The following is a 20,570-nucleotide window of genomic DNA, read 5'->3' on the forward strand; positions in this document are numbered from 1 at the left end:
GCATCACCGACCAACCCACCCCAAATACTCTTACCCTTTCTAAATCTTGTTCACTCTCTCAGAATGCTTTCCTTCCGATATCCCTCCACCTCTGCCCAACACTGCATAACTAGCACCAACATCTACTCACTGTTTATCTCTAAACTTGAATGTCACTTCCTCAGAAAATCTCTTGCTGACTCCCTGTGTTAAGCTCTTTACATGTTCTCCTGATTCCTGTACTTCTCCTTCATAGCCTTGATCATATTTATAACTACTTGCCTAACTCCTGACCTGTAGCTTCATGAAGCCAAGGCCTGTTTCCTTTATTCACTGTTGGGTTACCAGTGCCTCCATGTAGGAGGTGCTCAATGTCTTGTTGAATAGAGAGGGAAGCAGGGCTAAGACTAGAGCATACCTAAATACTGGTAGAAGATTCTAGCAGAGAGGAAAAGGTTGACAATTCAGGCAGGGCTACCAACTACATGGTTATTGAGCCTGAAAAAGGCATTAGTTCTGGATGACAGAAAATAAGAAAGGATTGACTAAATCTTTAAGTCTAGAGATAGAAGAGAATTTGTGGGCATCAGACCTGAAATATAGGAAGCAGAGTAATCTGAGAGGGCTCGAGGTAGGATGAAGACTTGTGAGGGCAAAGACTGGAGAGACCTTGAGGAATCCCAAAGCACAGGTTCCTGGGACTGGAGATGGGTATGTGGCAGCACGAGAGTCCTGCTGGAGAATGTCTGCATTTTGGTATGATCAAAATGACCCACATCCCAATCTCTCTGGACTGTTGATTCCTTCTCTAATGACCATTTTTGTTTTGCTCTTCTCCTCAGTCAGGGAGCCTGAGGGCATAAGTTCGACCTGAGATCAAGCTGGGCCCAGAATCTGGCCTGGAGCAGGAGCCTCAGGCACAGCTGGACTGCCCCTGTCATGCAGAAGGAACTGGGCATTGTGCCCTCCTGCCCTGGCATGAAGAGTCCCAGGCCCCTCCTCCTCCTACCACTGTTGCTGCTGTTGTTGGGAAGTGGTGTGCCAGGCACCTGGGGTCAGGCTGGGAGCCTGGACCTGCAGATTGATGAGGAACAGCCAGCAGGCACTCTGATCGGGGACATCAGTGCAGGGCTTCCAGCAGGCACAGCAGCTCCTCCCATGTTCTTCATCTCTGCCCAGGAGGGCAGTGGTGTGGGAACTGACCTGGCTATAGATGAACACAGTGGGGTCGTCCGTACAGCTCGGGTCTTAGACCGTGAGCGGCGGGACCGCTACCGCTTCACTGCAGTCACTCCTGACGGTGCCACTGTAGAAGTTACAGTACGAGTGGCTGACATCAATGATCATGCTCCAGCCTTCCCACAGGCTCGGGCTGCTCTGCAGATACCTGAACATACAGCTCTTGGCACGAGGTACCCTCTGGAGCCTGCCCGTGATGCTGATGCTGGCCGCCTGGGAACCCAGGGCTATGCACTATCTGGTGATGGGGCTGGAGAGACCTTCCGACTGGAGACACGCCCTGGTCCAGATGGCGCTCCCGTGCCTGAGCTAGTAATTACTGGGGAGCTGGACCGAGAGAACCGCTCACACTATATGTTGCAGCTAGAGGCCTACGATGGTGGTTCACCACCCCGGAGGGCCCAGGCCCTGCTTGACATAACACTATTGGACATCAATGACCATGCTCCGGCTTTCAATCAGAGCCGCTACCATGCTGTGGTTTCAGAGAGCCTGGCCCCTGGCAGTCCTGTCTTGCAGGTATTTGCTTCTGATGCTGATGCTGGTGCCAATGGGGCTGTGACTTATGAGATCAACCGAAGGCAGAGTGAAGGTGATGGACCCTTCTCCATCGACGCACACACAGGATTGCTGCGGCTGGAGCGACCACTGGACTTTGAGCAGCGGCGGGTCCATGAACTGGTGGTGCAGGCACGGGATGGTGGGGCTCACCCAGAACTGGGCTCAGCCTTTGTGACTGTGCATGTGCGAGATGCCAATGATAATCAACCCTCCATGACTGTCATCTTTCTAAGTGCAGATGGCTCTCCCCGAGTGTCTGAGGCTGCCCCACCTGGACAGCTTGTTGCTCGCATTTCTGTGTCAGATCCCGATGATGGTGACTTTGCCCATGTCAACGTGTCCCTGGAGGGTGGAGAGGGCCACTTTGCTCTAAGTACCCAAGACAGTGTCATCTATCTGGTATGTGTGGCTCGGCGGCTGGACCGAGAAGAAAGGGATGCCTATAACTTGCGAGTTACAGCCACAGACTCAGGCTCACCCCCACTGCGGGCTGAAGCTGCCTTTGTGCTACATGTCACTGATGTCAATGACAATGCACCTGCCTTCGACCGCCAGCTCTACAAGCCTGAGCCATTGCCTGAGGTTGCACTACCTGGTAGCTTCGTAGTGCGGGTGACGGCCCGGGATCCTGATCAAGGCACCAATGGTCAGGTCACCTATAGTCTGGTTCCTGGGGCTCACACCCACTGGTTCTCCATTGATCCCACCTCAGGCATCATCACCACAACTGCCTCCCTGGACTATGAGTCGGAACCCCAGCCAGAGCTGATTGTGGTAGCCACAGATGGGGGCCTGCCCCCTCTAGCTTCTTCTGCCACAGTTAGTGTGTCCCTGCAAGATGTGAATGATAATGAGCCCCAGTTCCAAAGGACTTTCTATAATGCCTCACTGCCTGAGGGTACCCAGCCTGGAACCTGTTTCCTGCAGGTAGGTAGGCCCTGAACACTGTACTGTGGGCAGGGGGGATCTGAGCAACATAGGGGACCTCAGAGTAGGAACCAAGCCTTGCAGGTGCATATGTTGGTGATGACTTATGTCAGAGGGTTCAATCCTATCCTTTGAGCTCCAGAGCCTGTGCTAAGGGTGAGGGATTGTTGAGAAGATAAGAAAGTAAGTTACAAAAGCTCAGGCTAGTAATTTGGCAGTTGAAGGAATGTAGATTATATATAAAGGAAAAGTTTCTTGCAGGGTCAAGAAGTGAAAGAAATAATCTCAAAGCTGTTCTGAAGGGCTAAGATGGAGATTCTGTAGTTCCTGTCTCCTCAGGGAGTTGCCAGCATTTATGAAGCCCTTCATGCCTAGTCCAGTGCTGGGCTATGCTGGAAGAAATCTCTGTCCCTGCCTATGGAACTGTGCCTTGATGGGACACGTGGGCTCAGAGATGAGGATGAGAGGTAGCAAGAACTATCTAGTGAGATCCTGATGTCCAGAGCAGGAAGGCCTCTCTGGGGAAGAGACAATGGACAGACTGAAGGAAGCACAGGCTGGCATCAAGTCAGGCCTGGAAGACGCAGAAGGAACATGAACCTTGAGAGGCAGTCTGAGGCCACAATACAGAAATCCTTGGATACCACACTGTGAGTCACTAGGTCCTTACTTGGAAAGCAAAGGAAGTCACTGAACTTCCTTGAGATGGAACGGTCATGGTTATACACACACACACACACACACACACACACACACTTATTTATTCATTTTAAATAACTGACTTTTAATGGATCAGTGGGTGAGTGATAAATCATTCCTTGGCACTACAAACCTAGCACTGTGTTGGATCCAGAAAACAGGTCTTAGGCAGGTTCTATCTAGACAGGGAGATAGACCACCAGCTAGTGCTGTAGCAGATGGCATATGATGTGCTCTGGAAGCCCAGAGGCAGGGCTTTGAAGAACTAATGAGATTTTGCCAAATAGATAATGTAGGGTATATGGACAGAGATGCCAATCCTACAGAAAAAAGGACTGATGAATAAACATCATGACATGTTGAGACTTAACAGGTTGTCCTTGACTGTACTGATGAGAAAGAAGTGGGTTGAAATGAAACAAAATAGTAGATGGGGCCAGATCACCATCTTTGGCTTAGGACTCACAGGAAACCAATGAGGGGCTCTGAATAAATCTAATGTCTTTTGGAAATATTGCTTTGGCTGCATCTTAAGTATAGCTGGAGGAGAGAATATTCCTCTTAAAAGACTCATGCTTAAAGTCTGATGGACCCCTGAGTATCTCCTCAGTGGCTGCTTTTGGCCTAGACTTCCAGGCTAGTGCCTGGACCTGGCTGACCCTTTGGCATCCAGCCAGACTGGATATTTGCCTGCCTGCTGCTGTCTGGCTCCCACCACCCACTCTCCCATGTGTTTACTCTTCCTCTTGGCCAGGACCAATGGGTTATTGCTTCCAAACGTATTCTCTCACCATTAGTTCCTAAAGCAAAAGGGCAACTCTCCGGATGGTTTCCAAGAGTTTTTACTATTAGTAACCATGAAGAAGAGGTACAAATGACTATTGGGGGTTTATAACTATACAAAGTCTTGACGTTTGACTTATTCAATATACATTTATAGAATCTGTACCATATGCCAATCACTGTACTAGAAATGCAGTGTACAGTAATGAACAAATCAATCCTACCCCTCATCTCACATAGATTGTAGTCTAGAGCAGAGATTCATTTGCAAAAAATAGATTATTACAATAAGAAAACCTCCATGGTGGGGACATAGGCAGTATGAGTGTTTCCCAAGGGAAAGAACCCTTAAATGAAGACCTGAAGAATGAATAGGAGTTTATGAGGGGACCAGACAGGGGAAAGGTTCCAACCTAGGTGACATACACATAGAAGTGGGAGAGTCTGACTTGTTCAAGGGGCTACAAGTGGTTCATTATCTCTGGAGTTTAAGATATGAGATGGAAGAGTGCAAAAATGAGATTGTGCAGGTAGGTCAGACAATGAGCAGCCAAACCAAGCAATGTGGGCTTTTTCTAAAGGGAACATTGAAGATTTTTTAGTACACGAGTGAAATGATCATATTTGTTTTCTCAAATGGTAGTCAGTTGTTCATGACTTCGGGTAATTTTGCCCTCAGAAGAGATATTTGGCGATGTCTAGAGACAGAGATTGTCATAGCTGGTGGGATGTTACTGGCGTGTGGGGGATAGGATGCTGTTAACCATCCAATAATGCGCACAACATCCCCAACAATAAAAAATCATCTGGTTTAAAATGTCAGTAGTAGTACCAACATTGAGAAACTCTGTGTAGAGTAGAGGTTGGAGGGTAGGACACCTATGAGAAGGGAATTACAATAGTCCAGGGAGTGTTGACTTAGGCCTAATCAGGACAGTGATAATGGCAATGGGTAGGAATAGACAAATAGTAGAAATTAGGACTTACTGAGTCCCTGGCTGATTGATATACCAGGTGAGGAAAAAGGAAAAACTGATTTCTGGCTTGAGCAACTGTGTAGATGGAAGAGTCATTAGAGCAGGTTTGGAATGATCACGAGTTTAGTTTTGGATATGCTGGATTTAAAGTGGCTGTGGGACATCCAAGTGGGGATGTTGAACAGGCATCTGGATATACACATTTGCAGTTTAGGGTAGTTGTCCAGACCAGAGAGAAAGGATTGATGATGACTGAAGCCAGGCAAGTGAAAGAGAAAACTGAAGAGAGTGTGTAGGATGAGAAAAGGCCAAGGAGCAATTTCAGGGAGCATCAGTATATGACAGCAAGCAGAGTAAGAGGAGATGAAGAAGGAATGGAGGATGGTGAAACAGTGAGAAAAGGAGGAGGAGAATATAGTGTCCAGAAATCAAAGTAGGAAATGCACCTAGAAAGGAGGTCAGGATGGACAGATGCAGTGAGTTAAGAATCTAGTAGGAATTTGAGAGAGTTCACATATAAGGGTCTTTCTTCTTGAAATAGTGCATCTGGTAAAGAGCCAGGGATTGGGTGGAGACAGAGGAGAGGAGTGAGGTTTATTACAGCATTTGGGGCAGCAGGGAGAGGGAGCTGACCAAGGTTGGACTGAGAAGCTGAGCTGAGAACCCACTGAAAAAGGAGATTGTGTTTGCTGTGAAACCTCCAAGCAGGAGCTGTACAGGTCAGGAAATTCACTTCTGCCTTGGTCATTTCCAGTCAATGCCCCTGTGCCTTTGGGGGTCACTTCCTGACAACTTCCCCTGACCACTGTTTATTGCTTTCTTCCTGCTGCGAGTCAGAGGGCAAAGGTCTTTAACAGCTTCTAAAGATGGTGCCACAGCTGTGCTGCTGCCCACAGGGATTGATGCAGGGGGAAGTCTGTCTCCTGGGATATCCGGGCCCACAGCCACAGTTAGAGTAGGAACTGTTTCCAGGGTTCAGCTGTAGCAGGGTCTTAGTGTCTCCAGGAAAGTAAACAATGGCACAGATCACTTCTTTCGGGGCCTGGGCAACAATCAGTAATCCTTGGCCAGCTTTCTCTCTGAGCACATTTTCTGGCTGAGAAAGGGAACGCTCCATCTTCCTTTTGCAGCATATCATGACCCTGAGGTCCTTCTACTCACAAAGAGCACTTTGTCATAGCCTGCAGCAGTCAGCACCAGCTAACTCACTATTGAGGGCCTAATGTGGACCCAGTGTAAAAAACGTAGTATGAAAGAAGGTTTTGTTACAATGCAGTCTATCAGAATGTCCATTTTCTCAATCAACGAATACACATAGGGCATCTATTGTGTATTTGGCCCTATCATAGGCAAAAGGTGCATGAGCCACACGGATAAATCCATGGAGCAGACCCTATAGTGACATCAGATCTCATTGTGTAATGATCAACTCAATAAAGATTAGACTCATAATTTCAATCTTAATAATTATATGGGTCGGTCAGTTCTCCATTCAGGGAGATTAGGACATTTGGTGAGGGTTATTAATTTCTGTGTGAAATTTGAGGTTCCAGCCCTCAGCACTTATCTTTGTAGGTACAGTTGGTCCTTGTTATTTGCAAACTCACTTATTCTCTAAAATATATTTGTAACTCCAAAAATCAATACTTGGAGCCCTTTTGCAGTCATTCTCAGACATAGGCAGAACAATGAAAAATTTGAGTCACCCAATATGCACATGCCCAGCTGAGTTTGAAAAAGTGATGCTTTGCCTTTTGTTTTAGCTCCTATATAAGTTAGACCTCAAAAACACGTCTACTTTTTGATTTCTAATTAATGCTACTTTTTTTTTTTGTGGTTGTGTGTATGAGAGAGAGAGAGAGAGAGAGAGAGAGAGAGAGTGAGTGTGTTTGCTATTTCAAATGCTCTCTAGGCATAGTGCTGGAGTACTATCTAGTATTCCTAGGCATAAGAAAGCTTTGATGTGCCTTACAGAGAAAATGCATGTGTTAGATAAGTTTATTCAGGCAGGGGCTGGGATTGTGGCTCAGCGGTAGAGCACTCGCCTAGCACATGTGGGGCCCTGGGTTTGATCCTCAGCACCACATAAAACTAAATGAATGGAATAAAGCTATTGTGTCCAACTACAACTAGAAAAGTAAATTTAAAAAAAAAGTTTATTCAGGTATAGTTATAGTGTTAATGGCTGTGAGTTTAATGTTAATAAATTGTCTTTAAACAGAAACACACATCAAACAAGGTTATGTATTGACCATTTAACAAAAGAGTTGTGACCAGAGACTCTCAGGAACCTACCAAGTGGTGAGGTCTGGGCTGGGAACAGGTTTTGGTCCACTTACCTTCTTCTGGCCAAAAAAATGGGGCCTCACTCACCCTATCCTCTCCTCAGGTGACAGCCACCGATGTTGACAGTGGCCCATTTGGCCTCCTCTCCTATTCTTTGGGTGCTGGACTTGGGGCCTCTGGGCCTCCCCCGTTCCGCATTGATGCCCATAGTGGTGATGTGTGCACAACCCGGACCCTGGACCGTGATCAGGGGCCCTCAAGCTTTGACTTCACAGTGACGGCTGTGGATGGGGTGAGTAGGCAGACCTTGGGGAGGGAAAGTGGAGTAGAACACTCATCAGGGCCAGGCAGGGCCCACCTGACCTATGGTTGCATGTCCCACCAGGGAGGCCTCAAGTCCATGGTATATGTGAAGGTGTTTGTGTCAGATGAGAACGACAACCCACCTCAGTTTTATCCATGGGAGTATGCTGCCAGTCTGAGTGCTCAGAGTACACCAGGCACAGCTGTGCTAAGAGTGCGTGCCCACGACCCTGACCAGGGACCCCATGGGCGACTTTCCTATCACATCTTGGCTGGTAATAGCCCCCCACTTTTTGCCTTGGATGAGCACTCAGGTAAGGATCCTCCCATTACCAGGACCTGGCCCCAGGCTCCTCTCCCCAGTAAATGTTGTATTGCTTTCCCTTCCAAAACACTTCCCTATTCTTTCCCTTATATATCTCTGATTCTATCCCGTCTTTAGGGTTGTTGACAGTAGCCTGGCCTTTGGCCAGACGGGCTAATTCTGTGGTACAACTGGAGATTGGAGCCCAGGATGGAGGTGGCCTACAGGCAGAACCCAGTGCCCGAGTCAACATCAGCATTGTGCCTGGAACCCCCACACCACCAATATTTGAGCAACTACAGTATGTTTTTTCTGTGCCAGAGGATGTGGCACCAGGCACCAGTGTGGGCATAGTCCAGGCACACAACCCACCAGGTATGATTTAGCATTATACGCACTTGGTGCCACATTCAGATATCCCAGTATAGCCCTCTAACACCATCTCAAGGTGCCCTACAGTATCATACTATAGATAGCCCCAATAATAAATACTGTGGAACATGAATACCACCTTAGTGGCAATCAACTTCTCTGCCAGCACCTGCCTCTCTTCTTAATACTTTGAAAAATATACGTGTGGGTACCACTCAACTCTTCTTGGGATCAGAGTCTGGGAGCTGACTCAACAGGTGCCCCCCTGACCTCTTTCCTGACCCTTCTCTCCTACTCCCTAGGTCGCTTGGGGCCTGTGACCCTTGCCTTATCAGGCGGGGATCCCCGGGGACTCTTCTCCCTAGATTCGGCCTCAGGGCTGTTACAAACACTTCGACCTCTGGACCGGGAGCTTCTGGGACCCGTGTTGGAGCTGGAAGTACGAGCAGGCAGTGGAGTGCCCCCAGCTTTCACAGTAGCTCGGGTACGGGTACTACTGGATGATGTGAATGACAACTCCCCTGTCTTCCCTATACCTGAAGACACGGTATTGCTGCCACCAAACACTGCCCTAGGGACTCCCATCTATACCCTGCGGGCTCTGGATCCTGATTCAGGTGTTAACAGTAGAGTCACCTTTACTTTGCTTGCTGGAGGTGATGGGGCCTTCACAGTGGACCCTACCACAGGTCATGTACGGCTTATAGGACCTCTGGGGCCCCCAGGGGGGCCAGCCCATGAGCTGGAACTCGAGGCCCGGGATGGGGGCTCCCCACCACGCAATAGCCACTTTCGACTTAGGGTGGTGGTACAGGACTTGGGGACCCGTGGTGTGGCTCCCCGATTCGACAGCTCTGTCTACCGTGTGGACCTGCCCTCTGGCACCGCCCCTGGAACACAGGTCTTGCAAGTGCAGGCTCAGGCACCAGATGGGAGCCCTATCACCTATCACCTTGCAGCAGATGGAGCAAGTAGTCCCTTTGGCCTGGAGCCACAGAGTGGGTGGCTGTGGGTACGGGCAACACTGGACCCTGAGACCCAGGAGTTATACACACTGAAGGTAATGGCAGTATCTGGATCCAAAGCTGAGCTGGGGCAACAGACAGGCACAGCCACCGTGAGGGTCAGCATACTCAACCAGAATGATCACAGTCCCCGCTTGTCTGAAGAGCCCACCTTCCTGGCTGTGGCTGAGAACCAGTCCCCAGGGACCAGTGTGGGCCGGGTTTTTGCCACTGACCGAGACTCCGGACCTAATGGACGTCTGACCTACAGCCTGCGACAGCTGTCAGAGGACAGCAAGGCCTTCCGTATCCACCCCCAGACTGGTAAGCACTGGGACTCAAATTCTGAGACTCCTCAGCCTCATCCCCAGACCAATAAACACCCAGAAAGGATCCTCAATTCCCAACCTAGATCCTGGCCATTCAGACCAGGAGTCAGCCTGGAATTTACCTGTAGTCCTCAGGCTACATATCACTATCTCATATGTGATCTCCATCCTGCATTCCCAGGAGAAGTGACCACACTCCAAACTCTGGACCGAGAGCAGCAGAGCAGCTACCAGCTCCTGGTGCAGGTGCAGGATGGGGGGAGTCCACCCCGTAGCACCACAGGCACCGTGCACATTGCAGTGCTCGACCTCAATGACAACAGTCCCACCTTCCTGCAGGCTTCAGGGGCTGCTGGTGGGGGCCTCCCTATACAGGTATGTGTAGTGTCAGGACCCTGTCCTGAAGAAGTGTGAGAGGGAGTGGGGTGCTGTCATCATTGTGATTGTACAAATTCTCAATATCGTCACAGCTCTGCCCTCTAGGCCTCCCTCAGATTATACTGCAGCCACATAATCCATAGAACTGTAGGGTAAGAGAGATTGCCTCCTGCAACAGGCATGAGAGCAAAAGAGGGGCTCTGCCTACACACTGGTGAGGGGAACTTGATTCTGAGTTTTCTCAAAAACAGGAAGGAGATAATAGGTTTTGTCTCTGTAGGTTCCAGACCGAGTGCCTCCAGGAACACTTGTAACAACTCTGCAGGCCAAGGATCCCGATGAGGGGGAGAATGGGACCATCTTGTACACCCTAACTGGTATGGGGTGGGGTGGGGTGGGGTGGGGTAAAGGGAGTTGATGGGTGATGACATATGCTCATGGTCTACCCAGCTCTGAGCCCCAAACCCTCATTCTTGCTCTGCCTTGTCTCCAGGTCCTGGCTCAGAGCTCTTCTCTCTACACCCTCACTCAGGGGAGCTGCTCACTGCAGCATCCCTGATCCGAGCAGAACGGCCCCACTATGTGTTAACGTTGACTGCTCATGACCAAGGCAGCCCTCCTCGGAGTGCCAGCCTCCAACTGCTTGTGCAGGTATGGCTGCCCTTCCCTACTATCTACTGGCTTCCCCATATCTGCTCTGTGGGCCCCTCTTCGGTAGTTCTAGCTTCTTGGGGGTCCTTGGGCCCTCTTGTAAAGCTATTCTAACCATCCTAACCTACTACCAAGGAGCCAGTGCAGACTTTCTTTAATATGAGCCCTTCTGATTCCATCTCCCCTCTGTTACACAACAGGTGCTTTCCTCTGTTCGTGTTGCCGAGCTGCCCCCGGATCTTGCAGAGCCTGACCCAACAGTGCCAGTGCCTGTGGTGCTGACGGTGACGGCGGCTGAGGGGCTTCTGCCGGGATCCCTGTTGGGCTCAGTGGCGCCCTCAGAGTCAGCCGGTGTAGGCGCGCTCACCTACACGCTGGTAGGCGGTGCCGATCCTGAGGGCACGTTCGCGTTGGATGCTGCCTCGGGACGTTTGTACCTGGCGCGGCCTTTGGACTTCGAGGCGGGCCCAGCTTGGCGTGCGCTCACGGTGCGCGCGGAGGGGCCGGGAGGCGCGGGCGCGCGGCTGCTGAGAGTGCAGGTGCGCGTGCAGGACGAGAACGAACACGCCCCCGCCTTTGCGCGCGATCCTTTGGCTTTGGCGCTGCCGGAGAACCCAGAGCCCGGGGCGGCGCTGTACACTTTCCGCGCATCCGACGCCGACGGCCCGGGCCCCAACAGTGAAGTGCGTTACCGCCTGCTACGTCAGGAGCCGCCAGTGCCGCCTCTTCGCCTGGATGCGCGCACCGGAGCGCTCACCGCTCCGCGCGGCCTGGACCGGGAGACCACACCTGCGATGCTACTGCTGGTAGAGGCCACCGACCGGCCAACCAACGCCAGCCGCCGCCGAGCAGCGCGCGTTTCTGCGCGCGTCTTTGTCACAGATGAAAATGACAACGCTCCAGTCTTCGCTTCGCCCTCACGTGTGCGCCTACCAGAGGATCAGCCTCCCGGACCCGCAGCACTACATGTGGTAGCCAGGGATCCAGACCTAGGAGAGGCCGCACGCGTATCCTATCGCCTGGCAGCTGGTGGGGATGGCCACTTCCGGCTACACTCCAGCACTGGTGAGAGTTGTGCCTAGGGGGTGAGGACGAGAAGGGTTCTAGTGTGGAGGGAATGTTGAGGTTGCTACCAAACCTGTCTTATTGCCTACCTAGGAGCGCTGTCTGTGGTACGACCTCTCGACCGGGAGCAGCGAGCTGAGCACATTCTGACTGTGGTGGCCTCAGATCACGGCTCCCCCCCACGCTCCTCCACTCAGCTCTTGACTGTCAGTGTCGTTGATGTCAACGATGAGGCACCTATTTTTGAGCAGCAGGAGTACAGCGTTCTCTTGCGTGAGAATAGCCCTGCTGGCACATCTCTGCTAACTCTGCGAGCAACCGACCCTGATCTAGGTAAGAACTGGGCTGATGAATTGTGAGAGGGATGGACTCAGGGAATGAAGAGTATATTTACCCTCTGATCGCCCTCCATGCTGCCCTCCTTAGGGGCCAATGGCCAAGTGACTTATGGAGGCATTTCTGGTGAAAGCTTCGCTCTGGACCCAAACACTGGCGTGCTCACTACCCTTCGGGCCCTGGATCGAGAGGAGCAGGAGGAGATCAACCTGACAGGTACACTTTAACAGGACCCCAAGAGCCAGAGGTGCTATAAACATGGACAAAACCCCCAAAGTACTTTAGAGATTTCTGTGTTACAGCACAGCTTGTTATAGTTTGGGACTTTTCTGAGGAGTCCGGAGTTAGGAAGTTTACATGGTAAACTGACTACTAGGCTGTCATCACTGTGATCATACAAATTCTCAAATGCATATTGTCACAGCTCTGCCTTCTAGGCCTCCCTCAAATTATACTGCAGCCATTTAACAGCTTGAAGCATATTGATATTGAGTATCAGAGTGGTCAGGTGACTTGCTTAAGCTAACATATCTTGGAAATGGCAGGACTGGAACTTGAGTCTGGATCTTTCAATACCTCAGTGTCTTTTCTGTCACAGCACCATTAATTCAAGATACATCTTGTATGTACCAAACTTGGGAGGTGGGAAGGAAAAGAACATATTCTTACACATGTATGCTATGCATGTATATATGTGGGCCTAGTGTGTATATAGAAATAGATGATTTCTGGTTTTTGTGTGTAATTTATGTGTGTACTGGTAAACATGTATGAACACTGTGTGGTATTGATTTCACCACAGGATGGGGGCAGACTAGACCTCATTAATTTTGCTTGCCCACAGTATATGCTCGGGATAGGGGTTCGCCCCCTCTGTTAACTCATGTCACAGTGAGAGTGGCTGTAGAGGATGAGAATGACCATGCTCCAACCTTTGGGAATGTCCACCTGTACTTGGAAATACCTGAGGGCCAAGACCCCCAGACTCTTACCATGCTGAGGGCCTCCGACCCAGATGTAGGAGCCAATGGGCAGCTGCAGTACCGGATCCTTGGTGAGAATTATCCTATATGCACTAACTCAGCATTCACTAGCCTGATTCTTGCTCCTTGCTAGCCACTGACAGTTTCAGTCAGTTTTTCTGTGTCTCCTTTCTCCTCTATGTCTCCCACTTTTTCTTTCATGCTTATATCAGTGTATCTGGGTATCTCTATGCCTTTCTAGCTCTTTAGCTCCCTTTTGTCTCTGTGTTTATCTTTCTATTTGTGTCTTATAACAGTGGTTCTCAAGTTTTTGGTCCCAGGAATTAACTTTTGAGAACCTTAAAGGATTTTTATGTGGATCATATCAATATTTATTGTGTTAGATATTAAAACTTACACAATTTTTAAGTATGCTTGAGAAAAAAGCCACTGAAGTGTACTGTTTGCTGTATTTCTGCAAAGGCACAACGAAATGTTACGATTTTAAATAGCAATTTGTTGGACAATGATGAAGTTGCAGAGGTTATAGGTAGAACTGAAGGTAGCCATATAAACTGAATCTCTAAAAATACACATATTCATGCCCTAAACTTTCTCCCTATTCTATAAATTATGTACAACAATACATAAGCACACATTTCATTAACCAAGTGATAATGTCATTATGCCATGTAGCATCTGTAGACTCCTGTATATCTGTGAGATGAGAATGAAAAAGGCATGTAATGTTTATGAAAGTAGTTTGACCTTATGTATATGAAGGAGCCTCAGGGGATTCCTAGGAATTCCCAAACCACACTGTAGTGATGACAACTGCTTGATAGTATCTTGCTTTACTGTTTTTATTTCTGATCTTTGTCTTTCTCCCATCCCATTTCCAACCCCTGTATTTCCTTCTGCTGTTGCTTATAAACCACCACCATCCCCATGAAATGAGACATGCATGATTATGTGTATATACCCTTCTCTGCAGATGGGGACCCATCAGGAGCCTTTACCCTAGATGTTGCCTCTGGGGAATTTGGCACCTTGAGGCCACTAGACCGGGAGGTGGAGCCAGTGTTCCAGCTGCGGATAGAGGCCCAGGATGGAGGCCAGCCAGCTCTCAGTGCCACTCTACTTGTGACAGTAACAGTGCTGGATGCCAATGACCATGCCCCAGCCTTTCCTGTGCCTGCCTACTCTGTAGAGGTGCCTGAGGATGCACCTGCAGGGACCCTGTTGCTGCAACTACAGGCTCATGACCCTGATGCTGGGGCCAATGGTCATGTGACCTACTACCTGGGTTCAGGTACAGCAGGAGCTTTCCTGCTGGAGCCTACTTCTGGGGAACTTCGCACAGCCACAGCCCTGGACAGAGAACACTGTCCCAGCTATGCCTTTTCTGTGAGTGCAGTGGATGGTGCAGCTGCTGGGCCCTTGAGCACAACAGTGCCTATCACCATCACAGTGCGTGATGTCAATGATCATGCACCCACTTTCCCCACTAGCCCTCTGCGTCTGCGCCTACCTCGCCCAGGCCCTAGCTTCAATACTCCAATTCTGCCTCTGGCCACACTACGAGCTGAAGATCGTGATGCTGGTGCCAATGCCTCCATTCTGTACCGGCTGTCAGGCACACCGCCTCCTGGCACTACTGTGGACTCTTACACTGGTGAAATCCGGGTAGCCCGTTCTCTTGCATCTCTGAGTCCCCAAGATCGTGTCCTCTTCATTGTGGCTACTGACCTTGGTCGTCCAGCTCGCTCTGCCACTGGTGTGGTCATTATTGGACTGCAGGGGGAGTCTGAGCGTGGACCCCGCTTTCCCCGGGCTAGTAGTGAAGCTACACTTCGTGAGAATGCACCCATAGGTAGGTCCCTAGCCATGTGTCCCAGATTTGTATCCTTGGATGGTTTACTCATTGAAAATGTCTCCCAAACCTCCCTAGTACTCACAGTCCAACTGATACTATCCTCTTTCATCCTCTCTACAGGGACTCCTATTATCTCCCCCAAGGCTGTCCATGCAGGGGGCTCAAACGGACCCATCACCTATAGTATTCTCAGTGGGAATGAGAAAGGAATATTCTCTATCCAGCCTAGTACAGGTAAGAAGGGGAGCAAGGGCTCTAAGGGAACAGGCTCCTGAGAAATAGGTTCTTTGGGCCAGAGAAGGCTTTAATGTGAAAGGAGTTGCCCTGGATTAAGGGTGAGGCTCCAGGCAAGGAAAGTGGCTGTGACTGATGCAGTTTCCTCCCAACAGGAGCCATCACAGTTCGCTCAGCAGAAGGCCTGGACTTTGAGACAAACCCACGACTGCGATTAGTCCTACAGGCAGAGAGTGGAGGAGCCTTTGCCTTCTCTGTGCTGACCCTGACCCTTCAAGATGCCAATGACAATGCTCCCCGTTTCCTGAGGCCCCACTATGTGGCTTTCCTGCCAGAGTCCCGGCCTTTGGAGGGGCCCTTGCTGCAGGTGTGGAGAGTGATAGGAAGTTAGGGGGCAAGGGTTGGTCAGATTTGTTTGTGGCCAAGCCAGTGCCAGCAACCTCCTACACTCACCAGGTGGAGGCAGATGATCTGGATCAAGGCTCTGGAGGACAGATCTCCTATAGTCTGGCTGCATCCCAGCCAGCACGCGGTTTATTCCATGTAGACCCAGCCACAGGCACTATTACTACCACAGCCATCCTGGACCGTGAGATCTGGGCTGAAGCACGGTAAGGCCTGGCCCCTATGGACCCAAGACCCCATCCTAGGTCTGTCTAGTTTCCAACTCCTGCCTTGAATCCCTCTCTGTCCCTAGGCCACCCCATGAATTCCCCCAGAACCCAGCTCTTTCCTGAGTTCTCCTAGCCCTTTGCAGGGTCCCCTTCTATCCCCAGACCCTGCTCCTTGATTGTGCTCTGTGTCCAGGCTTGTACTGATGGCAACAGACAGAGGAAGCCCTGCCCTTGTGGGTTCAGCTACCCTGACAGTGATGGTCATCGATTCCAATGACAATCGCCCCACTATCCCCCAGCCCTGGGAGCTCCGAGTGTCTGAAGGTAAGGGCTGGTAAAACAAGAGGTATAAAGGGGTGGTTGAGAGGCATTAATTCTCATCCTGCAGCTCCAGGGTTGCTTGGAACCCCGCCAAAGCAACCTCGTCCCATATATTGCAGATGCACTATTGGGCTCAGAGATTGCACAGGTAACAGGGAATGATGTGGATTCTGGACCAGTGCTGTGGTATGTGTTAAGTCCATCTGGACCTCAGGATCCTTTCAGTATTGGCCGCTATGGAGGCCGTGTCTCCCTCACGGGTCCCTTGGACTTTGAGCAGTGTGACCACTACCATCTGCAGCTGCTGGCTCATGATGGACCTCACGAGGGCCATGCCAACCTCACAGTGCTTGTGGAGGATGTCAATGACAATGCACCTACCTTCTCACAGAGCCTCTACCAGGTACCAACTCCCCTGGATGTACCCACAACTGGGCCAGAAATTGTTCCTGTTGGAGGGATGTGGCGGAGCTAGAAGTGGTTGGAGTGGGCTGGATGTTGGAGTTGCCTTGGAATGGGAGGGTCCCATCTCAGAAAAGCCTTCCAGGTTGTGTGAACTTCTACATCCTGTGGCCAGAAAGGGGAGAAGGTGGGCAGTTCTCATTCAAATATTAAGGAGTATGGGCTCCAAGCCATAATGGACACCAAGCATGGCAGCTTGGCCATGAACACGTTTTCTCACACCCCAGGTAATGCTGCTTGAGCACACTCCCCCAGGAAGTGCCATTCTCTCTGTTTCTGCCACTGACCGTGACTCCGGTGCCAATGGTCACATCTCCTACCATCTGGCTTCCCCTGCTGAAGGCTTCAGTGTTGATCCCAACAATGGTGCGTGTCTTCCCCAGAATGTAACCCCTTTATCTTTGACAATATTGGGCCACATTTGGACCTCACTCCTAGAACTTATTACTCAAAATTTTGATTCCTAGATCTCTGACCTAGGGAGGATATTTCTTCCTTCTGTCTTTAATATGATAAGCCCTGCCCTGACTGCTTGTCTAGAAGCTATTCCCTGAGCTTTGAATCCATGAGGCCATTCCATACTCTCCCAGCACACAGGCCATTGCCTGGAGTCTGACTTCCCAAGCTGCTCACACACAGCCACTGCTGAATGACTATTTCTTTTCCCTCCCTTCTCATCTCAGGAACTTTGTTCACAACACTAGGAACAGTGGCTTTGGGCCATGAGGGGCCAGGAGTGGTGGATGTGGTTCTGGAAGCCCGAGACCATGGGACTCCAGGCCGAGCAGCACGAGCCACAGTGCATGTGCAGCTACAGGACCAAAATGACCACGCCCCAAGCTTCACATTGCCACATTATCGTGTGGCTGTGACTGAAGATCTACCCCCTGGTTCCACACTGCTCACCCTGGAGGCCACAGATGCTGACAGAAGCCGCACCCATGCCACTGTGGACTATAGCATCATTAGTGGCAACCGGGGCCGAGTCTTTCATCTGGAATCCCGGCTGGCCGAGGCTGGAGAGGGCATTGGACCAGGCCCCCAGGCACTAGGCTGCCTGGTGTTGCTTGAGCCTCTAGATTTTGAAAGCCTCACACAGTACAATCTAACTGTGACTGCAGCTGACCGGGGGCAGCCACCACGCAGTTCAGTTGTGCCAGTGACCGTTACTGTGCTGGATGTCAATGATAACCCACCTGTCTTTACCCGAGCATCCTACCATGTGACAGTACCTGAGGACATACCTGTTGGAGCTGAGCTGCTGCACATGGAGGCTTCTGATGCTGACCCTGGCCCTCATGGCCTTGTGCATTTTACCCTCAGTTCAGGTGACCCTTTGGGGCTCTTTGAACTGGATGAGAGCTCTGGCACCTTGCGATTGGCCCTCCCCCTGGACTGTGAGACCCAGGCTCGCCATCAGCTTGTAGTGCAGGCTGCTGACCCTGCTGGGGCACACTTTGCTTTGGCACCAGTGACAATTGAGGTCCAGGATGTGAATGACCATGGCCCATCCTTCCCACTGAACTTGCTCAGCACCAGCCTGGCTGAGAACCAGCCTCCAGGCACTCTTGTGACCACTCTGCATGCAATTGATGGGGATGCTGGGGCTTTTGGGAAGCTCCGCTATAGCCTGCTAGAGGCTGGGCCTGGGGGTCGTGAGGCTTTTGCACTCAACAGCTCTACAGGGGAATTGCGGGCACGAGTGCCCTTTGACTATGAGCACACAGGAAGTTTCCGGCTGCTGGTGGGTGCTGCTGATGCTGGGAATCTCTCAGCTTCTGTCACTGTGTCAGTGCTGGTGACTGGAGAGGATGAGTATGACCCAGTATTCTTGGCTCCAGCTTTCCACTTCCAAGTGCCAGAAGGTGCCCAGCGTGGCCACAGCCTGGGTCATGTGCAGGCCACAGATGAGGACGGGGGTGCTGATGGCCTGGTGCTCTATTCCCTTGCCACCTCTTCCCCCTATTTTGGTATCAACCAGACTACAGGTGCCCTGTACCTGCGGGTGGACAGTCAGGCACCAGGCAGTGGAACAACCACCTCTGGGGGTGGGAGCCGGACCCGGCGTGAAGCACCACGGGAGCTAAGGCTGGAGGTGGTAGCACGGGGGCCTCTGCCTGGTTCCAGAAGTGCCACGGTACCTGTGACTGTAGATATCACTCACACTGCACTAGGCCTGGCACCTGACCTTAACCTACTATTGGTGGGGGCTGTGGCAGCCTCCTTGGGAGTTGTGGTGGTGCTTGCACTGGCAGCCCTGGTCCTAGGACTTGTTCGGGCCCGCAGCCGGAAGGCTGATGCAGCCCCTGGCCCAATGTCACAGGCAGCACCCCTAGCCAGTGGCTCCCTGCAGAAGCTGGGCCGGGATCCTCCCAGCCCACCACCATCAGAGCACCTGTATCACCAGACTCTCCCCAGCTATGGTGGGCCGGGAGCTGGCGGACCTTACCCTCGTGGTGGCTCCCTGGACCCTTCACACTCAAGTGGCCGAGGTTCAGCAGAGGCTGCAGAAGATGATGAGATACGCATGATCAACGAGTTTCCCCGTGTGGCCAGTGTGGCCTCCTCCCTGGCTGCCCGGGGCCCTGACTCAGGCATCCAGCAGGATGCAGATGGACTGAGTGACACATCCTGTGAGCCACCTGCCCCTGACACCTGGTATAAGGGTCGAAAGGCAGGGCTGCTGCTGCCAGGTGCAGGAGCCACTTTGTATCGAGAGGAGGGACCCCCAGCCACTGCCACAGCCTTTCTGGGGGGCTGTGGCCTGAGCCCCGCACCCACTGGGGACTATGGCTTCCCAGCAGATGGCAAACCATGTGTGGCAGGTGCACTGACCGCCATTGTGGCTGGAGAGGAGGAGCTTCGTGGCAGCTATAACTGGGACTACCTGCTGAGCTGGTGCCCTCAGTTCCAACCACTGGCCAGTGTCTTCACAGAGATTGCTCGGCTCAAGGATGAAGCACGGCCATGTCCCCCTGCTCCCCGTATTGACCCACCACCCCTCATCACTGCCGTGGCCCACCCAGGAGCCAAGTCTGTGCCCCCCAAACCTGCAAGCACAGCTGCAGCACGGGCCATCTTCCCACCGTCCTCTCACCGCTCTCCCATCAGCCACGAAGGCTCTTTGTCTTCAGCTGCCATGTCCCCCAGCTTCTCACCCTCGCTGTCTCCTCTGGCTGCTCGCTCACCTGTTGTCTCCCCATTTGGGGTGGCCCAGGGCCCCTCAGCTTCAGCACTCAGCACAGAGTCTGGCCTGGAGCCACCTGATGACACGGAGCTGCACATCTAGCTGTGGCCCAGGCTGGGCCCCGACCTGGGATGCGCATAGTGTCCCCAATGCAGGCCCCACTCTGAGCCTGCCATGGGCAGCCTCGGACCATGACTGGCCACAGGGAGGCCACTGTCAAGCCCCAGCTCTCCATCCCAAATTCTTCAGTGGGGGCAGGTCCCACATTCATCCCAGTCAGGTCCAGTGTGGGGAGGAATATGAAGGAGGCAGCAGCCCTTGGTTCTCCTCAATGAGGACTTCCTGCCCTGTGCCAGCACCCTGAGATGGAGCAAGACTTTTATTTATTGGGGGGGTAGGGGAATGGGGAAGGTCCCTCTAAGCTGTTTGGGCCCAGCTCCTTTGGGTTTCTTTGACACCCTGCCCCTACCCAGAACAAGTGCCAATTCTCACTCTGGAGCCTTAATAAACTGCAGTTTGTATCCAGCCTCTGGCTCTGTTCTGTGGGGATGACTGGAAGGCACCTATTATGGATATGTGTATATCTAGGATGGGGATTATACCAGGAGCTCAAGAGCCTAGCCTGAGACTGACAATCACATCTCTCTACAGTGCTTTCCCTCTAATGTGGGCAAGAGGCCAACCAAGATAGGAGGAATGCAAGTTTGAGGCCAGCTTTAGC

The 20,570-nt window shown here is 51.5% G+C and overlaps 1 protein-coding gene across 2 annotated transcripts in view; it reads left to right on the forward strand.

The window, feature by feature from the left end:
- Positions 1–20,353, forward strand: part of Dchs1 (dachsous cadherin-related 1) — a 33,796-nt gene extending 13,443 nt beyond the window's left edge. For both annotated transcript variants that reach the window (XM_071616423.1, XM_027919928.2), the window contains 20 exons: positions 822–2,706; positions 7,555–7,743; positions 7,837–8,068; positions 8,197–8,433; positions 8,733–9,758; positions 9,945–10,138; positions 10,422–10,518; positions 10,635–10,792; positions 10,993–11,857; positions 11,951–12,190; positions 12,284–12,409; positions 13,038–13,247; positions 14,150–15,028; positions 15,152–15,265; positions 15,421–15,632; positions 15,722–15,876; positions 16,073–16,203; positions 16,320–16,603; positions 16,890–17,028; positions 17,346–20,353. In XM_071616423.1, the coding sequence (XP_071472524.1) occupies positions 919–2,706; positions 7,555–7,743; positions 7,837–8,068; positions 8,197–8,433; positions 8,733–9,758; positions 9,945–10,138; positions 10,422–10,518; positions 10,635–10,792; positions 10,993–11,857; positions 11,951–12,190; positions 12,284–12,409; positions 13,038–13,247; positions 14,150–15,028; positions 15,152–15,265; positions 15,421–15,632; positions 15,722–15,876; positions 16,073–16,203; positions 16,320–16,603; positions 16,890–17,028; positions 17,346–19,951 (9,882 nt within the window). In that variant the 5' untranslated portion in view covers positions 822–918 and the 3' untranslated portion in view covers positions 19,952–20,353. The remainder of the gene's footprint in view (positions 1–821; positions 2,707–7,554; positions 7,744–7,836; positions 8,069–8,196; positions 8,434–8,732; positions 9,759–9,944; positions 10,139–10,421; positions 10,519–10,634; positions 10,793–10,992; positions 11,858–11,950; positions 12,191–12,283; positions 12,410–13,037; positions 13,248–14,149; positions 15,029–15,151; positions 15,266–15,420; positions 15,633–15,721; positions 15,877–16,072; positions 16,204–16,319; positions 16,604–16,889; positions 17,029–17,345) is intronic.
- The last annotated feature ends 217 nt before the right edge of the window (positions 20,354–20,570 follow it).

This window comes from Marmota flaviventris, chromosome 9 (assembly GCF_047511675.1).
Source record: "Marmota flaviventris isolate mMarFla1 chromosome 9, mMarFla1.hap1, whole genome shotgun sequence".
NCBI classification, from domain to species: Eukaryota; Metazoa; Chordata; class Mammalia; order Rodentia; family Sciuridae; genus Marmota; species Marmota flaviventris.